At 37.8% G+C, this 18,789-nt stretch overlaps 1 protein-coding gene across 16 annotated transcripts in view; it reads right to left on the reverse strand.

Annotated features, from left to right (window-relative positions):
• Positions 1–190: 190 nt before the first annotated feature.
• The window catches only part of LOC116431829 (uncharacterized), a 223,503-nt gene continuing 204,904 nt past the window's right edge, over positions 191–18,789 (reverse strand). For 15 of the 16 annotated variants that reach the window (XM_076365716.1, XM_031987754.2, XM_076365719.1 and 12 more), the window contains 4 exons: positions 17,133–17,356; positions 12,759–13,920; positions 8,529–8,996; positions 191–7,585 (listed from right to left, as the gene is read on the reverse strand). In XM_076365716.1, the coding sequence (XP_076221831.1) occupies positions 7,013–7,585; positions 8,529–8,996; positions 12,759–13,920; positions 17,133–17,356 (2,427 nt within the window). In that variant the 3' untranslated portion in view covers positions 191–7,012. Of the gene's footprint in view, positions 7,586–8,528; positions 8,997–10,965; positions 12,272–12,758; positions 13,921–17,132; positions 17,357–18,789 lie in introns of those variants that run through there. The other variant, XM_076365723.1, reaches the window with a different exon arrangement.

The raw sequence follows: 18,789 nt of genomic DNA on the forward strand, positions 1-18,789 counted from the left end.
AGATATTATTATATTTGTATTAAACAAACACGTTGTTTATACGAGACGATAAATTTATTTTGTTAATTTCATTTTGAAATATATATTTTTATATATAAAATGGATAATGTAAGTGTTAACATAAATAAAAATTAAATATCATATTTACTAAAGTTACAATTTAAACACGAACACGTGTCTTGACCTCAAAACGATCTTTAAATAGATCAAGCTTCAGCTGTGTATTTATATTAAGGCAGTTTCTTCGAGATTTAGAAAAATCTTTATAATTTTTTTATGTTTCCGACAACTTATAAATAAAAGTACTGATTGTATTGATTTCCATGTTACCAGCAATTAAAATCGATACAGAAAATTTAAATAACAAAATAAAAAGACCTGTGACCTACTATTAATAACAAAAATTTGTATTTCTTTGTCCGTTTCAAATTTTCTGGTACACACATTTTACACAAATATTTAATATTTTAATATTTTAATATTTTAATATTTTAATATTTTAATAATGTTTTAATATTTTAGTAATATTTTAATATTTTAATATTTCAATAAAATTTTAATAACATTTTAACAATATTTTAATATTTCAATAACCAACTTCTCATTTTTCCAGCATCGAAAAACCAGAGGACAAAAGAACACCGCTTACTACAAACATATCCAGTTTTCCCACAATATCCCAAATGTACAAACAAACCCAGAACTACAGCAAAATGAACACCATGGCAGGCGATTGAAACAACACGACAGTTGAAAACATTGTTTACTTTATTGTATACTCTTCTTCGTTCGCGGAGTAGGTACATGTCAGCGTCTAAAATGCTTTTCGCTGTATAATCCATCGAAACTGTTACGCATTGTGTTTCTTTCTCTGTCTCTTTCCTCTCGTTCGTACTTGCACTCTTGCTCTCTCACTCTCGCACACACTCTATCTTCCTTTCCCCATCTGTTTCACTCTCCGCCTCTTTCCCCTTCGGCTCTTTCTCGATCACTGAACCGTTCTTCCTCTCTTCAACTACTTTTCCCTATTTCTTTCTCTCTTGTTCACACGCAAACATTCTAATATACTATAACCATACAGTTTCCTATTTCCTTTAATCATCCTCTAAATGAACATTCACTCCGTTCCTCTCGCTCATAGATAAATAAATTATAGGCTAGTATGTACAAGATCTTCATAGATTTCCTCTCTTACTTAGTAGTCTCATTTGTCACTTAACAGATTTATTCATTTTGTAAAGACTCTAGAAATATTGAGCTTGGTCTGGTCAGTATACGTCATATGTATATTCCCATTAACATTTGTCGATTTGCGTGGGTGTGTGTGTGTGTGTGTGTGTGTGTGTGTGTGTGTGTGTGTGTTTACGTGTATGCGTGTATGTACATATGTGTGTATAGATATACATTAATGCTGAAAAATATTTGATCGATCGTTGGGTGAATAATAATTTTCACTTTACCAAGTAATCGCTTGAATGTTTATACGTTTGGGATTTGAACACTTCTAACTGAATAATGAACGTGATAATAGGGTAAATCGGTGAAAGATGGCCCAGTTTTTTTAACACTTAGCAGCCTAAAAGAAACTATAACTACAACCTTCTCCATCATCTTTAATTAAACTCATTCAATTAATTCGGTTAGAAACTGTGTTTTGTAAAAACAAGAACCATATTTGATGAATTGCAAATAATCCCATTTCAATACATACTAAATAACAAAAGAAGGGATAAACAGAATAAAAGGTAATACATTGCCAAGTGAAAAGAGATCTTCCCAATCGGTTGGCTAAGTGTTAACATGTTGAATGCCGCATGATTTCATAAAGAAAAACACAAAATGGAAGAGATAATATTACATCTTAAATCATTCGATTGAATTGTGTTCTTATTATTGCACGTTCGTCTTGCTGAATGTCACCACGTTAGGTAGCGTTATTAACAATATAGGAATGTTTTCAAATAATTATCGAATTGATTATAATTAACCCTTGCACTCGGGAGGTGACTCTCAGTCAGCACTTGATTTGATGCAGTAAAACTGTAAAATTTGATATTTAATCAGTTATACTAATATTTAATTAAGATAATTAATTAATGTTGAATAATACCTCGATAGTGAAATATTCGAATAAAATAGCTTTGTTCCTCAACGCGCTTGTGATTTCTGTTCGAGTTAGTTTCAAAGAATATCGTCTTCGCCTCATCAAAAAATTATATAAAAATGAAATAATTATTTCAAAGGGTTAACAAATAAATCTTAAGGCAACGGGTTAACCGCATGGCTTCTGTGCGGGTCGCGTCATATCATCGACACCTAACGAAAAGAAATATATTTATGAAAGCGAATACACATAGGAAAAATAATTAGGAACAGGGAACTGTACGAGACTCAGTACACTACGAAAAATAATTAAAAACAAAGATCTGACAACTGAAACGACCATCTCACCCAGAATTACCCTAATGCACCACGGTGCTTCTCGTTTCCTTTCTTCTCTAGATTTCGGCTCTAGATTTGAAATGGTCAAATATTTTTGAGCGGTAGTGTATACATTTGTACATACTGCACCGAATCAGGTTATTCATTACTCGGTAGTATCGAATATTCGTCTGTACGATCTTAGTACAGATTTCCAACAGAATTGAACTAGGGCGGGAAAGGGAAATTGATAGTTGCGCAAATTTTCGTTCAGTTTTACGTTGGTTGTTGTAAAGTTAAATAATATGTAGATATATGTATGTACCTTCGTGTGCGTGTGCGTGTGCGTGTGCGTGTGTGTGTGTGTGTGTGTTTCAGGTGTAAATAGATAGATGTAATATGCATATGTTCATTTGTAAGAACAAATTCATAATTATTTCGATCGCATCGATGAAGATTTCAAGGGACGATGATTAATACAGATTCGCAAATCCTGTCGTTACGAGTAAACGGAATTCATAAGAATTTATTTCTAATTGTTTACGTATGGCGAGAGATTCATTGGTACTTGGTTATTAAGTGAATTTCCTTGTGAACGTGTCTGCCACGAATCGAAAGCTTTTTATAATTTAGTTTAATGTCCGTCTCGTGTACAGAATTACATGTTCGAACGGGTGCTTAAGTTTTAATTTTACATATTCCAAGTGTAATATCCTCTCAGGCACCTGTGATTATTTACAATTCAAGGGCTGGGCAATTCAAGTGAAATAGAAATGCGAAACGATTAGTCTACGGGAAAGAAACGCGACACTTGTACATTTAAGATCGGTGATTTCGATAACCAACAGTGTTGTCATCGAAGTGAAACGCTTGAAAGTATTTGCATATCGTAATAAATCTTCGATTTGTCTATGACAAGTTATAAATCAATGGAAGAAAATGAAACGCGATGAATGTTAGTTGAACCGTTGTATATCTAAAGATGTTTCTATAACCAGGGAGACAACTATGCTTAGCCACTTGTGCTTCTCAGATGATCGAATGAATAATTGATTTGAAACGAAGAATTATCGTTCATTCTATTCTAATTGGAATTCGAGTCTACCATTTTGCGCGTAAACAGGAAGCATTGAAATTGAGGGAATTAGAGAACGAAAGAGGGGCGCGAAGACTTATCGGAATGGCTTGTAGTATGAAATAAGCGTAAAACCCTTAAATGTCTTAATCTCTTCTGGCTCTGACAATGTTTTCATCGCGAGGAAATTATTTGGCGAAGAATTAACTTCGACTTATAACGTAACGAAGAAAGATACGATTCGTTATTCAGAAATAAGTTGAAGATGAACAGTGACGTTGGCCGCCATGATGGCCACCGATGACTGGAGCTCAAATTAGGAAATAATTACAACTGATGTAGAATTAAAATGTTTGTTAATGTTAGTAACTAAATAATATAAGAACTATGGTAACGAACTATTAATAATTCCAATACCATTTGCATTTGTTGTGACAAGATAAGTAATATTATACGAAACGCTCTAAATTCTCATGGCGATCAACGTGTTAAGAGTCTTTGTGCGAGGTTTGCTTTTGTTCCAAGAATTTAACACTAAAACTAGTAAATAGGTCGAAATGACTCATTTCTGGTTTCTTCATTTTGCAATTATTAAAAAATTAACAGAAGTTTCTCTGAGAATTGATTAACACAATTTCGCTTTCCTTGTTTCGCAGTGACAGCTTAAAAAAATTGTATTCATTTATTACAATATATTATAAGCCATTTATCATGGCTTTTTTATGTATCTTGTGTTATTATTTCTGATCTATGAACAATGTCGCACAAGTTTGTCAATGTGCAGTAGAAAACGGAAATTAATTGTTCTATAGGTTGCGAGCTAATTTGAGTAAAAGAAAAACGTGACAAATGTTATTTCACCTTATTTCTGAATAAGAAACTGCACAGTTTTCAGATACAGAAAAAGTCATGAAACACTGTGTCCAATTGCGAGGTCATCAAGTAACTTTCAGTGTTACCACGTAAACTGATTCGTGGGAATTGCTGATCCATTTGACATTCGGTTTTTCCAAAAGGATATTTAATATCAAGCTATCAACCGAATTCAAGGGGGAAATGATAAGCCAACAATAGATAATTATCCTCGAAATGAACGTAACGAATATACTTTCACCAATGAACATTGCGTAACATTTAGAAACCTTTTGTATTTTAGTCGATCATCAACGATATCTGAAAGGACTTGTAATTGATTAGTTTTATTTAAGTCTTTATTATAGATATGAATACCTAAATATATGCAGGTTTAAATCACTATAATCTTAAAAATATTTCGAAAAGAAATCATATCGTTACTCGCTAGATACATTACCATTACACGTGCACGTTCTACTTTAACTTCGCAAAATCACACGGGACGAGAAATTAAAATCAGTCCGACGCGAAACGTGAAATCCTTGAAACCGAGACCACTGTTAACAAACGAATCGAATACGAAGTTCTCAGAAAAGAGGACGAATAAATGAAGATGAATGAAATGAATGTGAAATCAGTGAATTGCAGGCAGTCGAAGGCTCGCCATGAAAAGTTCCTTAAAAAAGAAAAACCGTTCGATTAACACATGCAGAGAAGGTGCGAGGGAAATGCACAGTGTATCGAGAAAGTGCATCTGTACGCTCAGTTTCTTCATGATCACTTTATGCGAGAGAATAACGTATTGATCCAATCTGCATTGAGTAGATTAAGTATAATGCGCTCGTTAAAAGATACTAGTAACTCAGCGTTGATAAATAACGCGGAAACAAGAAAATTTTGTAGTTCAAGGAATAATTTGAATGGTGATTGTAAGATATGTTATATTGATTTACAATACTGATTACACATATGACAAGAGAAGCACTAGCACTAGAATTTAAGGGAAAAAGTTGATACTCAGATTGGTAGAAATAATTGTTTCTGTTCTCAGATCATTTTTCTGTACCCTATTCTGATCGTTAGCCAGTGTATGTTTGTTCGTATTATTTCAAACAAGTTAAGCTTCAACATTTAACCCTTTGCACTCGCGAGGTGATTCGGTCACTACTTGTTTTGATACGGTAAAATGATCAGGCACACGATTGCCGAGAAAAATATACGAAATGAAAATAAATAAATTATTGCAGGTTCATCTTGTCGAATGTCACTGCATTAGGCGGCATTGCTAGTAATATATAAAACTTTTCAAATAATCATGGTAATCGAATGAATTGTAGTAATTACGTGTTAACACATTGCGTGCGGGCCATTTTGTTCATTTTAACTGATATCGGTTACATTCAATTCATTTATTTATTATTCAATTGTTTCATTGCAAGTAGAAATACTTTCAATCATACGCAAAAGGAATCAACTATCTACTTCTGTCGAAAATGTTAATGAAGTTATACGAGTATTTATTTAATGCTTCAATATTAGGGTACATGAAAATAATACTTTTACGTTTCCCGCATACAATGAGTTAATATTGAACTTTGTATAATCCCTTAATTTATCGATTAAATTAGTTACATTAGTTGCAATAAATCGTCTATATTTTATGAAAGAGTGCTGAAGATTTCTAGCAAAAGACTTTCGAGTGCAAAGGGTTAACACGTTCACACTGGCAAGACTCACCGGTGGCGTGAACGTGTCAAGTGTAACTTTTGACAGTGATAATTCTGGTGGATAGAAAACATTCTAAAGCTGTATTAAATACTCTTGCAGTTTGTGCTTTATTATTCCGTGAAAACACTTATGAGATACAAAATCCATAAAAATCCGCACACTAGTCATCATCAATGAATGGTATTTATCTGGCTTCTCTACTATAGAATACAGTATATTATTTATTACAGACAACGACTTAATATAAAAGAACGAAGTTTTAACATTTACATATAGCTTTCTGTCGTTTCTCTTATAACGTGTTCCTTTAATTCTTCTGTTACAGCGATCACGTGTCCGACTGCTTTTACTACGAGATTCCCGTTTCTTCCGCGCCAGTCTCCATATCATTAAATCATTCGTTAAAATTTCAATTTCAATCCAATGAAAATATTTCGTTGTTATTTCCACGAAACTTCTATATACCGAGAGAACATATAAAATACCAAGTTATCCATGCCAACTGCCGGTAAAATAGGTTCCCAATAGTCCAATTTCAATCCTCGAACTCTTTCGAATCCTTCGAAAACAGCATAACGCGCAACGAAACGCTGAATGATTCAGACTCCATCAATACGCGATGGTTCCCCCGTGCAAGCCCACCATGAAACAGTCGAGCATACAAATGATTCGTCGATCCACTGCGAATTACGCGTACGATGCAGCAGGCGTGAAACTTATACTCGACATACAAGATGGCCGGGACGATAGAAATGGAACAATCTTTCCGACTAGATAAGATTACATCATAGTCTCGCTACAACTGGTCAAACTATCAAAGTCTAATTGTAAATAAGGGCAATCCTTCTCGCGGAAAGTCGCATCGTTGCACCAGCCCTTCGAGTGCAACGTGTTCGTGAGGTAACACAGTACGTCTAGAATCTCGTTAATGCGCTAGGAACCCGGGCTTGAGTTTTCGCTGCTTCTTCGTCTGGCCTCGAGTTCCTGAGCTAGCATGGTCACCTCCCAATTATTGTGCCCCCCCTCGTGCGACTCGTCGTCGTCGTCTTCGTCGTTGCCGCTGTCGCTCCTGTCTGATCTGCTGCTGTCGCTGTTCGACTCCAGGTCGATGGCCACCTCGTCCTTCCACAAGTTCTGAGGAACGATCGAGGTGGGCAATTCTTGAAGTTCCAGAGTCTCTTCCTCGGAATGCTCCTCCCAAGACCTCCTGTTTTGGGAGGTGGACTCCGTGGACAGCGAAGAACGCGCGTAATGCGGACGAGCGGTGAGAACCGTGTCGACCGAGCCGTCCCTCATGAAAGGATGATCCTCACGGTCGTCGTCCAAATCCTCTTCCAGCGAGGCGTCGTGCTCCGTGCTGTCGCCGAGCGACTCGTCCCCGTTCTGCGACTCTCTTTGCTCCAGTTCTTGTATCCTCGCTTGAAGCTGAGATATTATCTCGTCCCGTTTACGAATTTCGAGCTCTAACGATGTGAACTGCCGCCCGAACTTCGTCTGTATGTCCTCCTGAAATATTGTAGACATTTCGTAGAGATCCCGTGGAAGTACATTTCGTAATGGTTTTTAGGAGGACTTTAATGCTAGAGCTACCAAATGGGTGAATATGACTTGTTCCTTGATTGTTTATTTTATGATTACTGAAGAGGTTGGAATATCTTTGAGAGATTACTAAAGATGATTAAGTAATAGCTAAGCTGAAATTTAAATCAATTCAAATCTTAATAATTCCACATACTTTTTATTATTCAATGTTCACTAATACATTTTACTGACCCATGCCATAGTGCCACTTGGAGACGACTGGAATAGTATCGTTCTTTCCTTACGAAGACAAAATGGCGAATCCTGTTTCCGGTTGTATCAGTTACCGAACACCTTGCATAAATTGCCGTCAGATATCATTTACGCCGTCCAGTTTTACGTACAGTAGCGTTCAAAAGTTCTCGGCCAGATCGTTTTTGGAATTTTTCTTTGATAAGATGAGTTTAAAGGAATTTCTGTTAATATAATGAATACGGACGAATACTAAAAAAGAAACCGTTCTATTTTCTTTTTAAAATTATGCACCCAACTAACTAAATTAGAGTATTCAAAAGTTTATCGTTATTATATCGTGATTATATTATATCAACTATCTTTATCACAATAATCTTAATGTAATAACAACAAAAAGTCCCTTAAGGTCTTTATCATTCACAAAATGCTCCAAAAGCGACCGGGAACTCTCGAACACCGCTGTACGCCGCTACGAGAGGAAAGAAAACAATGGCCGCGATTCCGTCGAAAGAACGATATCCCAGTGTTCGTATATTCAGTATCTTCTCAAGCGAAACGCAAATGTGCTTGTAAATAATAATAGCCCTTACGGACTCCGCAGCGTGCACTGAACGCAACTCCGACCGCACACGCTGCTCGAAACGCTCAACTCCAGAACGGGGAAAGAACTTACCAGACGACCTTTAATGACTTCTCTGATACCAGACACTAGCTCCCCTATGTATTCCTCCTCCCGCGAGCGAGATACCACTTGCAGGATACCTCCGCTGCCCAAAGGACGGAAACTGAGTTTATTGGGCGGTGGCAGTGAGGCCTGCTCCTGGGTATCCGGCGACTGAGGCCCAAGTGGATAATTCCCTGGGATCTGCTCGGACGGCGGGCTTTGCAGCGTATACTTGTTAAACGTTACACTTTTCGAGAGCTTCGAATGCCTCGCGGCGTAACCCTCGATGGTCGGCGCCCTCATTAATTTCCTCAATTCGGCAGTGGCCGCCTCGCGGTCCGGCGTGCTCGTCGCTGAGGTGTCCGAGCTGCCTGTCCTGCTGCCGGCGGACAGCTTTTTTAAAATACTCTTCAGGTGCCGCCTTTCGAACGTTTCATTGTCCGGCGACAATGGGTCCGACGGGAATCCCCGGCGGTGCTGAAGTAAACATTATTTCGATATCAGTTGAACGTATTATAACTTGATCCTCTTTACTTATAGCCTAATACCGTCGCAACATTTATGTCTCGCAGTTATTATATAGAACGGACCGCAACAGGTGGCACAAAATCCAATTGGTTTTCCTTGAGAGTGCCGGATATGACAATTCGGTGTGGAAATATTGCGCTTTCGGCTTCGGCTGTTACTGCTAGCTTTTAATTCGACTGGGGATATTGGTTTCTCACGGTTTATTACTTTCTTCGCGGTGGGACCCTGTTATGCAGCATCGAGGCGGATTCAGCAGGATCAGCTCAGATGGAAGTTAGGATTAAAGGAGTCGATTGGCAGCAATTAGCCTAATTGGGTTCAGTCCAGTTTTTTATGTTTTCTGGGTTTTGTTCATTTTTATGGAATCGATGATATTTTACTTTTATAGAGTGTATGTTTTGAAACAAGACTTTATATACTTTTCTGATCGAATTAACCCTTTGCGGAGGAACTTCGTCATTTCGACGAGATGAAATGTTCAGCAGTTGTTCGAACAGCAAGAGTTCACCACGTAGTTCCCCCTTTTTTCTACTAATTAATCGGTTGATATATAATTTATCTTGTCTCTTGAAGGTTTTGTACATTTCAAAGAATCTTCGTCCGCAAAGGGTTAACGAATGAATGGTTTTAAAAACCAATGTATTGAGAAACATTAATTTTCTGAATTTTTGTTTTCTGCACTTTACCGCATTGGCTTCTCAGCGAATCATATTAGAAAAAGAAGAGGATTTTGCACTTATTCTGTGGCTACGCTTATTATAGATATTAAAATATTATAAATTATAAATTGTATATTATAAATTTATTGAAGAAGCCAATTTTTATGCGAGAATTACCAATTTATAGAGTTTTCATTCGCTTACTAAGTGAATTTTCCATTAAAAGTAGAATGCTTAATTAAAAGACGCGGTAGAACGGTAGAGCGTTAATGAAAAAATCTGAATAATTAAATAATTCCTACCTACCTCAAAAGAATTCAAGTATCAACTTTGATCAAATAATAATTACTTAATTAAATAATCTGTTTACAATTTTAATGGCAGGTATTATAAATTCCAAATCTGGCGATCGATGTTACGGAAAATGGTGACCCAGTTCATTGGGGGTTTATTAAATATTATATTCAATGTTAATCATGTCGTACCATTATGCAAAGCATTACACGAAGAATATCAAAATCGAAAACATAATTGTACACCTATAATTAAACCGAAAATTCAGGACAAAAAGTTTCATATGAAGAATTGTTTCCAAGACAATCTAATACACCTACGTATCAAATTCCTCATTTATTACTGCGTTATAATCTTCTTGTTAATTAACAATCATACATTATACAAAACAAAGGAATGATAAAAGTAAGAAAATAACTTGAACACGCACGAAAGGAACACCTATCCGATATGTCCTCGATCGGTCTTTGTTTTCGAATTATTCCGAAATAATGAATAAAGAAGAACATGCAAACAATACTCAAGAGAAGATGTTTCGAAACTAAATTTAAATGCAAATTTTACACGGTATGCAGCAGAAACTTTCGCCAGGGGCATCGCTGGGATTCTAGGAAACCCCAATCACCGGGAAATAGGTTTTTATGGCATAAAGTGAGCTTCGTGTAGTTTGTGCACGTATGTTCGTGCATATGTTATCGTTAAAAAAGTGCTCGATCTATTTCAGAAGAAAAAGAAACATAACAACTGTGACTTTCTGTTAATAAAAGGTCATCGATACGTCCCCTTCGTTGAAAAGCAATTAATGACTTGTTTACAGTGAAAATCGATACTTGTAACTGAGTAACTAATAGAAGCTTTAATGCTTTAACGGCCTGGAATATTCCATTCATTTTTGGCTTTCGGGTGAGAGCCGTGTCCAGTAGGAATTTGTTCCCAACGTTTCGCTCTATGAACTACTTCTCGCGCAAATATAGGGAAACTATTGAAATCCTAAAACACCCTAACAACATAAACAGGGAAACAGGATATCAACTGAATCCCATTTGGCACTCCGTCCTCCCGTTTTTTTAATTGTTCAGCTGATCAATTAAAATAACTGGTGACCATTGATCCGGAACATGAACAGGGTACATATTTAAAGAGATTCTTCCCTGGCACACATAAGTATCAGTGTGCCTTCAGTCCCCTGATGAAGCCAGCTGCAATGTTGGCGAAACGTTGGGAACAAATTCCTACTGGACACGGCTCTCACCCGAAAGCTAAAAATGAATGGATTAACTAATAATGTTAACACTAGGACCACCGAACATTTAATACGATTAACACTAAGTTTTAGTAACAGTTTAAGTTTAAGTTTAAGTTTAAGTTTAAGGTTTTGAAGCTGCAATTTTCACGATTTATATAGACCAACACGTAGTTTTCTAGGAACAATAGAATAAACGTCCGTAAATCTAGTGTTAATATTTAATCTCTATAAAAATTGTAACAATAGATTATTTTCAGTTTCTTCATACATTAATTATAGTATTCAAGTGAAACTATTTATTTTCAAGATCATTACGAATATTGAATGCTTCTAAGATATCAGTAATTGCGAAATAAATCGAAACCAGTCATTTTGTCGAGGCACGGTAGTTCTAGTGTTAAAAGCAGCCGCAGATTTATCGTGTGTTTCATGTTTCAATCAGATGATTTTCCCTTCAGTTTAAATCGAATGAGTTAATATAAATTATTCAAACATTTCCCAAATCGATAACGTAAATATACACAACCTCTGGTTCGAATGTGAAACCGCGTGTACCTAATATAAACACTGAACTCAATAACAATAAATAAATAAGTTCATCGCAATTGTTTATTAACGGTTTCATAACAGTATCAATTAAACAGTATTTACTAACGGATTCGAATGCGTTGTTTAAGTGACGACAAGATTTGTTTGCATCGAGAGCCTGTTTTATTTCGCCACCAATCGCGCGTATATTCTTCATTCGATTTATCAACCCGAAAGCTTAAATTCGGATTGCGCGTATTTCATGTGGAAGCCGTATCCTCCTCTCGAGTTACCGAACTTCCCCGTATACCGTCGAATATATCGATGAAGTTTAATGCAGCCTGGGCTAGATAGTTAGTATACTTGCACGCTGTAAGCGCGACATCAAATAATGTATAACTTACACAAAATGATTGCGCACAGATGATAGGGCGTGTACAAGTCATTAATCTGAGAAAAACATCCCAGTGAGCATGGGTCCAAAACTCGATAGTTTTCTAAAGAAAAATAGGTTAGTTGAAAAACTGATAATTACGACTTTAAAAGAAGAGAATGGATTTCGAATTAGTTTAACAGACGTGAAACGATAACAAACGGCAATCGATCGGCAGTTAGAATTAAATGTAAACATTGATATATTAAGTTGACAGTTAACAAGAAACAAAATAAAACAATAAAAACTCCAACCAAAAGAACAACAGTTCAAACAATTTAATTCAAACTGCCCCAAGCCAAATACTACCTATCAATCGCGCAATTTGAGCTACCAAGCGAAGCAAAAGTCAAAAAGACTTAATTAACTACGTTATAACGACTCTTAAAGTCACATTCCTAAATCCGCGATTCGACGAAACCCACGTTCCTCCTTCCTTAATACAGCAGCAGACGCACGAGACGCCGCAGTGAAGTCATCAAAAATTCTCCATGTTCCCCGACCGGGTGAACCATGGCCCCGGAAGCTCGTCAAAACTTCAGCACACGTACCTGATTCAATTTCTCCAGTTTCCTCGCGTACTCGATGGCGCAGGCCTCCGAGTGGCTCCTCGTTAGGTTGCCGTCGAACTCGATCTCAGCGTTTTCACCGCAATCGAGGCTGGAGCTACGGACCGCTTTCTCGAGTTCCGCCAGCTTCTGTCTCTCGTTCAGTATCTTGAGCTTCTTGACGAACGGCAGGCCGCAGTACTCTGGCGAGAGGTCGTCGACGGACGCGTACATCTTGGTCTGTTGCCTCAGATGGACGAGGCTTTGCCTAAGCTGCATCTTCCTCGTGGGCGGGCTGCGTTGCGGCGAGTTCTCCTTGTTGGTGAGCGAGGCGTCCTTCAGCATCGCCCATGTCTTCTTCGCGTTCGAGCCGTTCGCTTTCTCCGTTGTGGAGGCTGGCGCAGGTTTGCTGGCTTGGTCGGCGGGTCCTGGCACCGGTAGCTGGCCCGTCAAAGGCTTGGCAGCGGGTTTCGGTAGCTGCTCCTGCGACTCTTCCGGGATGACGTGCTTAGGGAGCAACGGCTCCTTGGTCGTCGCCTCCTTTTCAGCTAGCGCCTCTTGCTCGTTCTTCGCTTTCAACAACAGTATCCTCTGGAGGAAAGGCAGGTTCGGGTTAGTCGGATTCTGAGCCTCCGCCGGCGGCTGCTGCTGCTCCACCGCCTGTGTCTGCGTCTCCATCAGGTTACGCCGCTCCTCTCGCTCCTCTTTTTCTTTGAGCAGCCTCAGCCTCGCGAGCAGGGGCAGGCCTGCGCCGAGCGGCGACACGGGTGGCTCCTGGACGTTCGAAACGGTCGCTTCTTGGCAGTCGTCGATCTTTTGCTGGCGCTTGAGAGCCGGCGCCTTGGGCGCGAGCGGCTGCAGCTCGAGGCTCTCCTCTGGTCTAGTGTTTCGACGGCTCTTCCTTAAGGCGTTCTTCAGCCCTTTCACGTCGCTCTTCAGTTTGTCCACGATTCGTTTGCCCGTGCTGTTGTCCGAGGAATCGTGACCCGGGGATGTCGGCTGGCGAGTCGCCCTTGCTACTTTCTGCGCCTCCATCAACCGCTTCCTGCCGAGGTTCTGCAGAATCTCTTGCGCCTCCGGGTAGTCCTTCATCGCTGCCAGCACGTCCTCGCGAGAGAGGCTGAACAGCTCCGAGTAACCTACCGATCGAACGTCGGCTGTGCGTCTGGAATTTTTCAGTGATTTGCTTGTTTATTTTAGTTTTGTTGTATAACTAGAGATGAAAAACAAAGGCAACGATCAACCGCAACTCGGGTCTGTCGATCGGTCACGTCACAGTCTGTACTGTGCGTTGCGACGAACCTGGTATAATGCGGCTCCGACAAGATGGCGCGCTACTCGGACTGACCGGCAAAAAACTCTACCACTCACAATGTTTGGACCGCCTCGGTCTTCAACGCTGGCTGTTATTGACGTGCAGCAATGGCAAAAGACGGAGTGAAATGTAATGATAGAGGACGAAGTTGCCGGCACTATGGCCTCCGATCTCTATCGTTACATCTCACTCAGTCGTAGTTAGTCCCGCTTCTGTTCTTTGCTACTGCGACGCGGCCAATGTCGAGCACGCATCGAAAACGGCCCGAACATTGTGAGTGGAAGAATCCTCTTGCCACGGATAGCACGCCATCTTGTAGGAGCAGCGCTATAGCACGCTATTTTGTCGGAGCGGGACTATAGCACGCCATCTTGCCGGAACTCTTTACAGTGCATTACTAACATGATCACAGTCAGCCGATGGCTCAAAAATGAAGGGAGGCAAGAGGATTCAGCACGTTCCACCTCAACTCGCGGCTTGGCCAGTAACAAAGATGTGGCGAAACTAATTCCGCCATTACTATCGGATACAGCACCGCGAATGAACATCTCCCCTTGGCCCTCTTCAGTTTTTAGCTACATGGTGGCTGAGATCATGTCAGTAACACACTGTACTTACTTATGTTGCCAAGCATTTGTATACGACATCAATGTCCTTATTGTAATTGTTCTCGATCTAATTTGGAAGCTCTTGTAGTTCTTCACTTTTGAGTGAATTGCACTTTAGTAGGTTTTTTTCCATTATTGGCTACCACGGTTGTCACCGATAACCGGAGCTTTAAAATTAGATCGAGAACAATTACAATAAGCACACTAATGTCGTGAATAAATATTGGTTAACATAAGTAGGTATAATGCGTTACTGACATGATTTCAGCCGGCTTGTGGCTCAAAAGTCAGTTACTGTATATAGAAAGACTGAGCAGAAACGGGAAAGGCTCTTAAGTCTCGTAGTCCTCTATCAGCAGAGTGTAGGAAACTGCAACTTATAATTTTTAATAGCATTCGATAACTGTAGTTTATTAAGAGTATAGGCGACAGTTTTAAAATTGCCAATTAAGTTGGTTAATATTTGAGGCTGCCCGGGCTTCGAGTACTTGTTAATTATTCCGCTGTAGTTACGGTAAGTTTGTTGTACTTTAAATTCGTTACAGTAGCTGGAATTGTAATTGAATTAAGCCCAATCGATCTCAGGGCAAAGTTTAAGACGATTCATTGTCAGGTCGTCTCCGTTTCTTTAATAGGTTCAGTTCTGAATTTCAATATTCATTACGGTGAACCGTGCTTTAAGGCTATTGTGAATGAATAATTATGAAATTATTAAGAACAGTATTAAATACTAGTATTTTATTATACAATCCATTCATATTAAAAAGAGGAAGTAATGTTTTCTTTTTAATTTAGGAAACGGTTTTTACGTCACTGTGTTTAACTAATAATTGTAGGTACCTATATAATTGTGCGTTTTATTTATTCAATTATAAATTCATGGTAAGCTCAAACAGTTTCCTACCATTTCAGGATTTTGCATTTTTATTTAATAAACGAAATAAAATCACAAAAATGACGATGAAAAATTAAAAAAAATTATGATATTTTGGAAGAGGCATTACAAATGTTGAATAATTGTTTTATATCAATAACAAGTGAAAATGATAAATTTAAGGAGAGAAACAGAGATAAATAGTAGACACAGTTTACAGTCAACAGAATATTCTCTCTAAATATATCTAAAAAACCGAAAAAAAAACAGCGGAAAATCCCTAACAAGTTTTGCAATATTATTCGCTTTTCAGCAGGACAAAAGTTCCAATGTTATGCCTGCTGCGCTGAAATTGAACACCATGTATCAAATGAAATAGTCATAGAACTTGCGTGCGATACGTTTGTAAATCTTTTCATTCGATCGTTCACTGAAAAATAAAACAACGAGCTGGAATAACAGGTTTTCCCGAACTTTTCCCATTCGTCACCGCCTTAGTACGCGCATCGTGCAAGTATTTACTACCTAGATATGCATATTGCACGCCTCGCATCCGGTTCCAAACTCTTTCACGCTAAAAACTTGAGCCAATAAAACTCGGTAAACCGAACGACTACCGAATTTCAAATTCACGTGTACAGTGCCGTTCAGAACTGTGCGGTCAGATCGTTCTTGGAATTTTTCTTCGTTAGGATGAGCTCCAGGGAGTTTCTGTTAACACATTGCGTACTGGAATCGAGAAATCTCGTTTTTCACGAATCAAAGCAAAAAAACAATTTTGCTATTACCAATTGATCTTCAAATGAAATTTCCACTTAAAATAGAACAGAAAATTTTGGATTGAATATTTAAGGATTTATATTGTCATTGAGTTCCATTGAAATTCTGTAGATTTAATGGAATTAATTTCAAGTGAAATTATAACGTATTCGAATGACTAAAATGTAAAACTGAATTTAATAGTATTTAAGGAGTGTTCATACTATCATTGAGTATCATTGAGTTTTTTATCATTCATGGAATGAAAAACGTACTTTAACCCTTTGCACTCCAAATTCCTTTTGCATCTTTTCCTCGGTAACTCCGTATTATTAGGATATTTTCTTTGACATACATTTGAAGGAATAGTTAATTCATAGAGAACAGTGTAAACGACTCTTCTTACTAATAATATTGAAAATAATATAACAATATAATCTATTTGAAAAATATCTTGACAAAGAATCACACCTGTGAATAAATCTAGGAGGGCAAATGGTTAATAACAATAAACTGCTTCTGTCACGCATCATTTCTCCTGACTAAATCATATCAGAAACGGTTAAAATAAAATAGAAATTTTTCTTCTGAAAAATCTAGTCCATATACCTATCTATTTGTAACTTAGCCTACTGTGGAATTGCTTAGAAAGACAGGAAGATAATAGTTACATATATACTTAATAGATAAGAGTTACATAATCAGTTACAAATGAAAGAATGTTTTGTGTTCGGAGCAAGTGAATTATCCAAGTGCTCCTCTTGGAAGTGTAGTTTAGAAAATGCTATTCAAGTAGAATGCAACTGACTGAAGGGACTTACTTATTTAATCCGTCCAGATTGAGTATACCAATCTCCCCAAAGAAGTCCCCGGCTTTCATGGTAGTCAGAACTCTGCCAGTTTCGCTGATCACCTCTAAGATGCCATCTGCTATTATAAACATTTCCCTGGCCACTTCACCTTTCCGGCATATCGAATCGCCGGGCGTGAATATATAAGCTTTCATTTTTAGGACGAGGTCGTGTAGAAACTCGGGCTGGCATTCCTGCAAATAGAATAGCAGGCTGAAGAGGAACCGTATAAATATCCGCTGGTAATTTCAAATTAACAGTAAACTGGGGAAACAATAAATTCTTTATATCGTGTAGTTATTGGGCTGCAATTACCTAGAATCAATTCGATCTCGATTACTTCGGATGATTAACTTTTCAGTACATTACATTGGGCATCGCAGAATACAAAAATGTGATTAACCCCTTGCCTTACAATAACGTGTCAGACTCGCGATGAAGATTTGAAACCAAGTGTAGCAAACAAATATTACCGAATTCTTGTAAAAATTAAATCTTATGTTTTTGTTATCAATTACTATACTTTATAAAGCATTGCCATAGAATATAGCTAGATTTTTTTATTTTCAATGAGTTATTGATAATAAAGTACTTGTATCGATAGAGAAATAAATCGTAAGGCAAGGGGTTAATATCGAATAATAATCTAATATCTAATATTAACACTCAGTGTTAATGTAATAGTGTCAACACCATTTCTACCGAAGGTAGAAGACACTTTCCGAAATTTTCACTTGTTTTCTCAGTTTAACATGTTAAACGTTATGTGGGTCACCGGTGAGTGCCAACCAAATCGCTATAACTTAGTCAATTAAACGATGATTATTTATAAGAAAATCTATGGTTGTATGTTGGAATAGCAAGAGAGTGAACATTATATTCTGCGCCGGGTCTGAAGGGGTTAACCAGTATGATCGCGTACGTAAAGTGACTGAAATTAGTAACCCTCTTATCGATTCTCTGATGACGACCTTGTGGCCTTTCGTCTCGTGGACAGTATCAAGTAGACGCCTCGATGCATATTACCGGATGCCTGTTACCGTCAAAGGGGTGAGTACGTAGTCGTACGCAATCGTGTCTGTTAAATAGTAGGAACAAAAATTGAAATATCCATTTTTTCACGCTTTCATTTGCATATCTTTGTTGCCTGTTCGTACTTCTCTTGGCATTTTCGTTTTCCATCGATTAATTGTGAGCATATTGAGTTGTATTGAGAAATTAATTAAGTGAGTAAAATGGTTCATTTATATGTGAATCATTGAATTTTTCCGTTTAGACAAGAATCTTTGTTCTTGTAACTAATTTTATCGAAATAACTGTTCCTTATGTAGAAATGACATGTTCCTACCTCTTAAATAAAATGTCATTTTTCTAATAATGTAACGATATAACCTTCATTATTTGAATCTATTCAAAGTCAAGTCTTCCTAAGATCGAAATTTTCATTAGGTATGTTTTCCAAAAACAGTACATATCAAGAATGTTTAAACGAATATTTAAAACAGTGCAAATTATTTCGCAAACTTTTGAACGCGTCGTCCGGAATAAATGGACTGATGAAAATCTGTTGAATGGCTCTGTCACATTTACTTTAATTACATGAACGCCATCAAATCTTCGTCCTTTT

The sequence above is a fragment of the Nomia melanderi genome, chromosome 3 (genome assembly GCF_051020985.1).
Source record: "Nomia melanderi isolate GNS246 chromosome 3, iyNomMela1, whole genome shotgun sequence".
NCBI lineage: Eukaryota > Metazoa > Arthropoda > Insecta > Hymenoptera > Halictidae > Nomia > Nomia melanderi.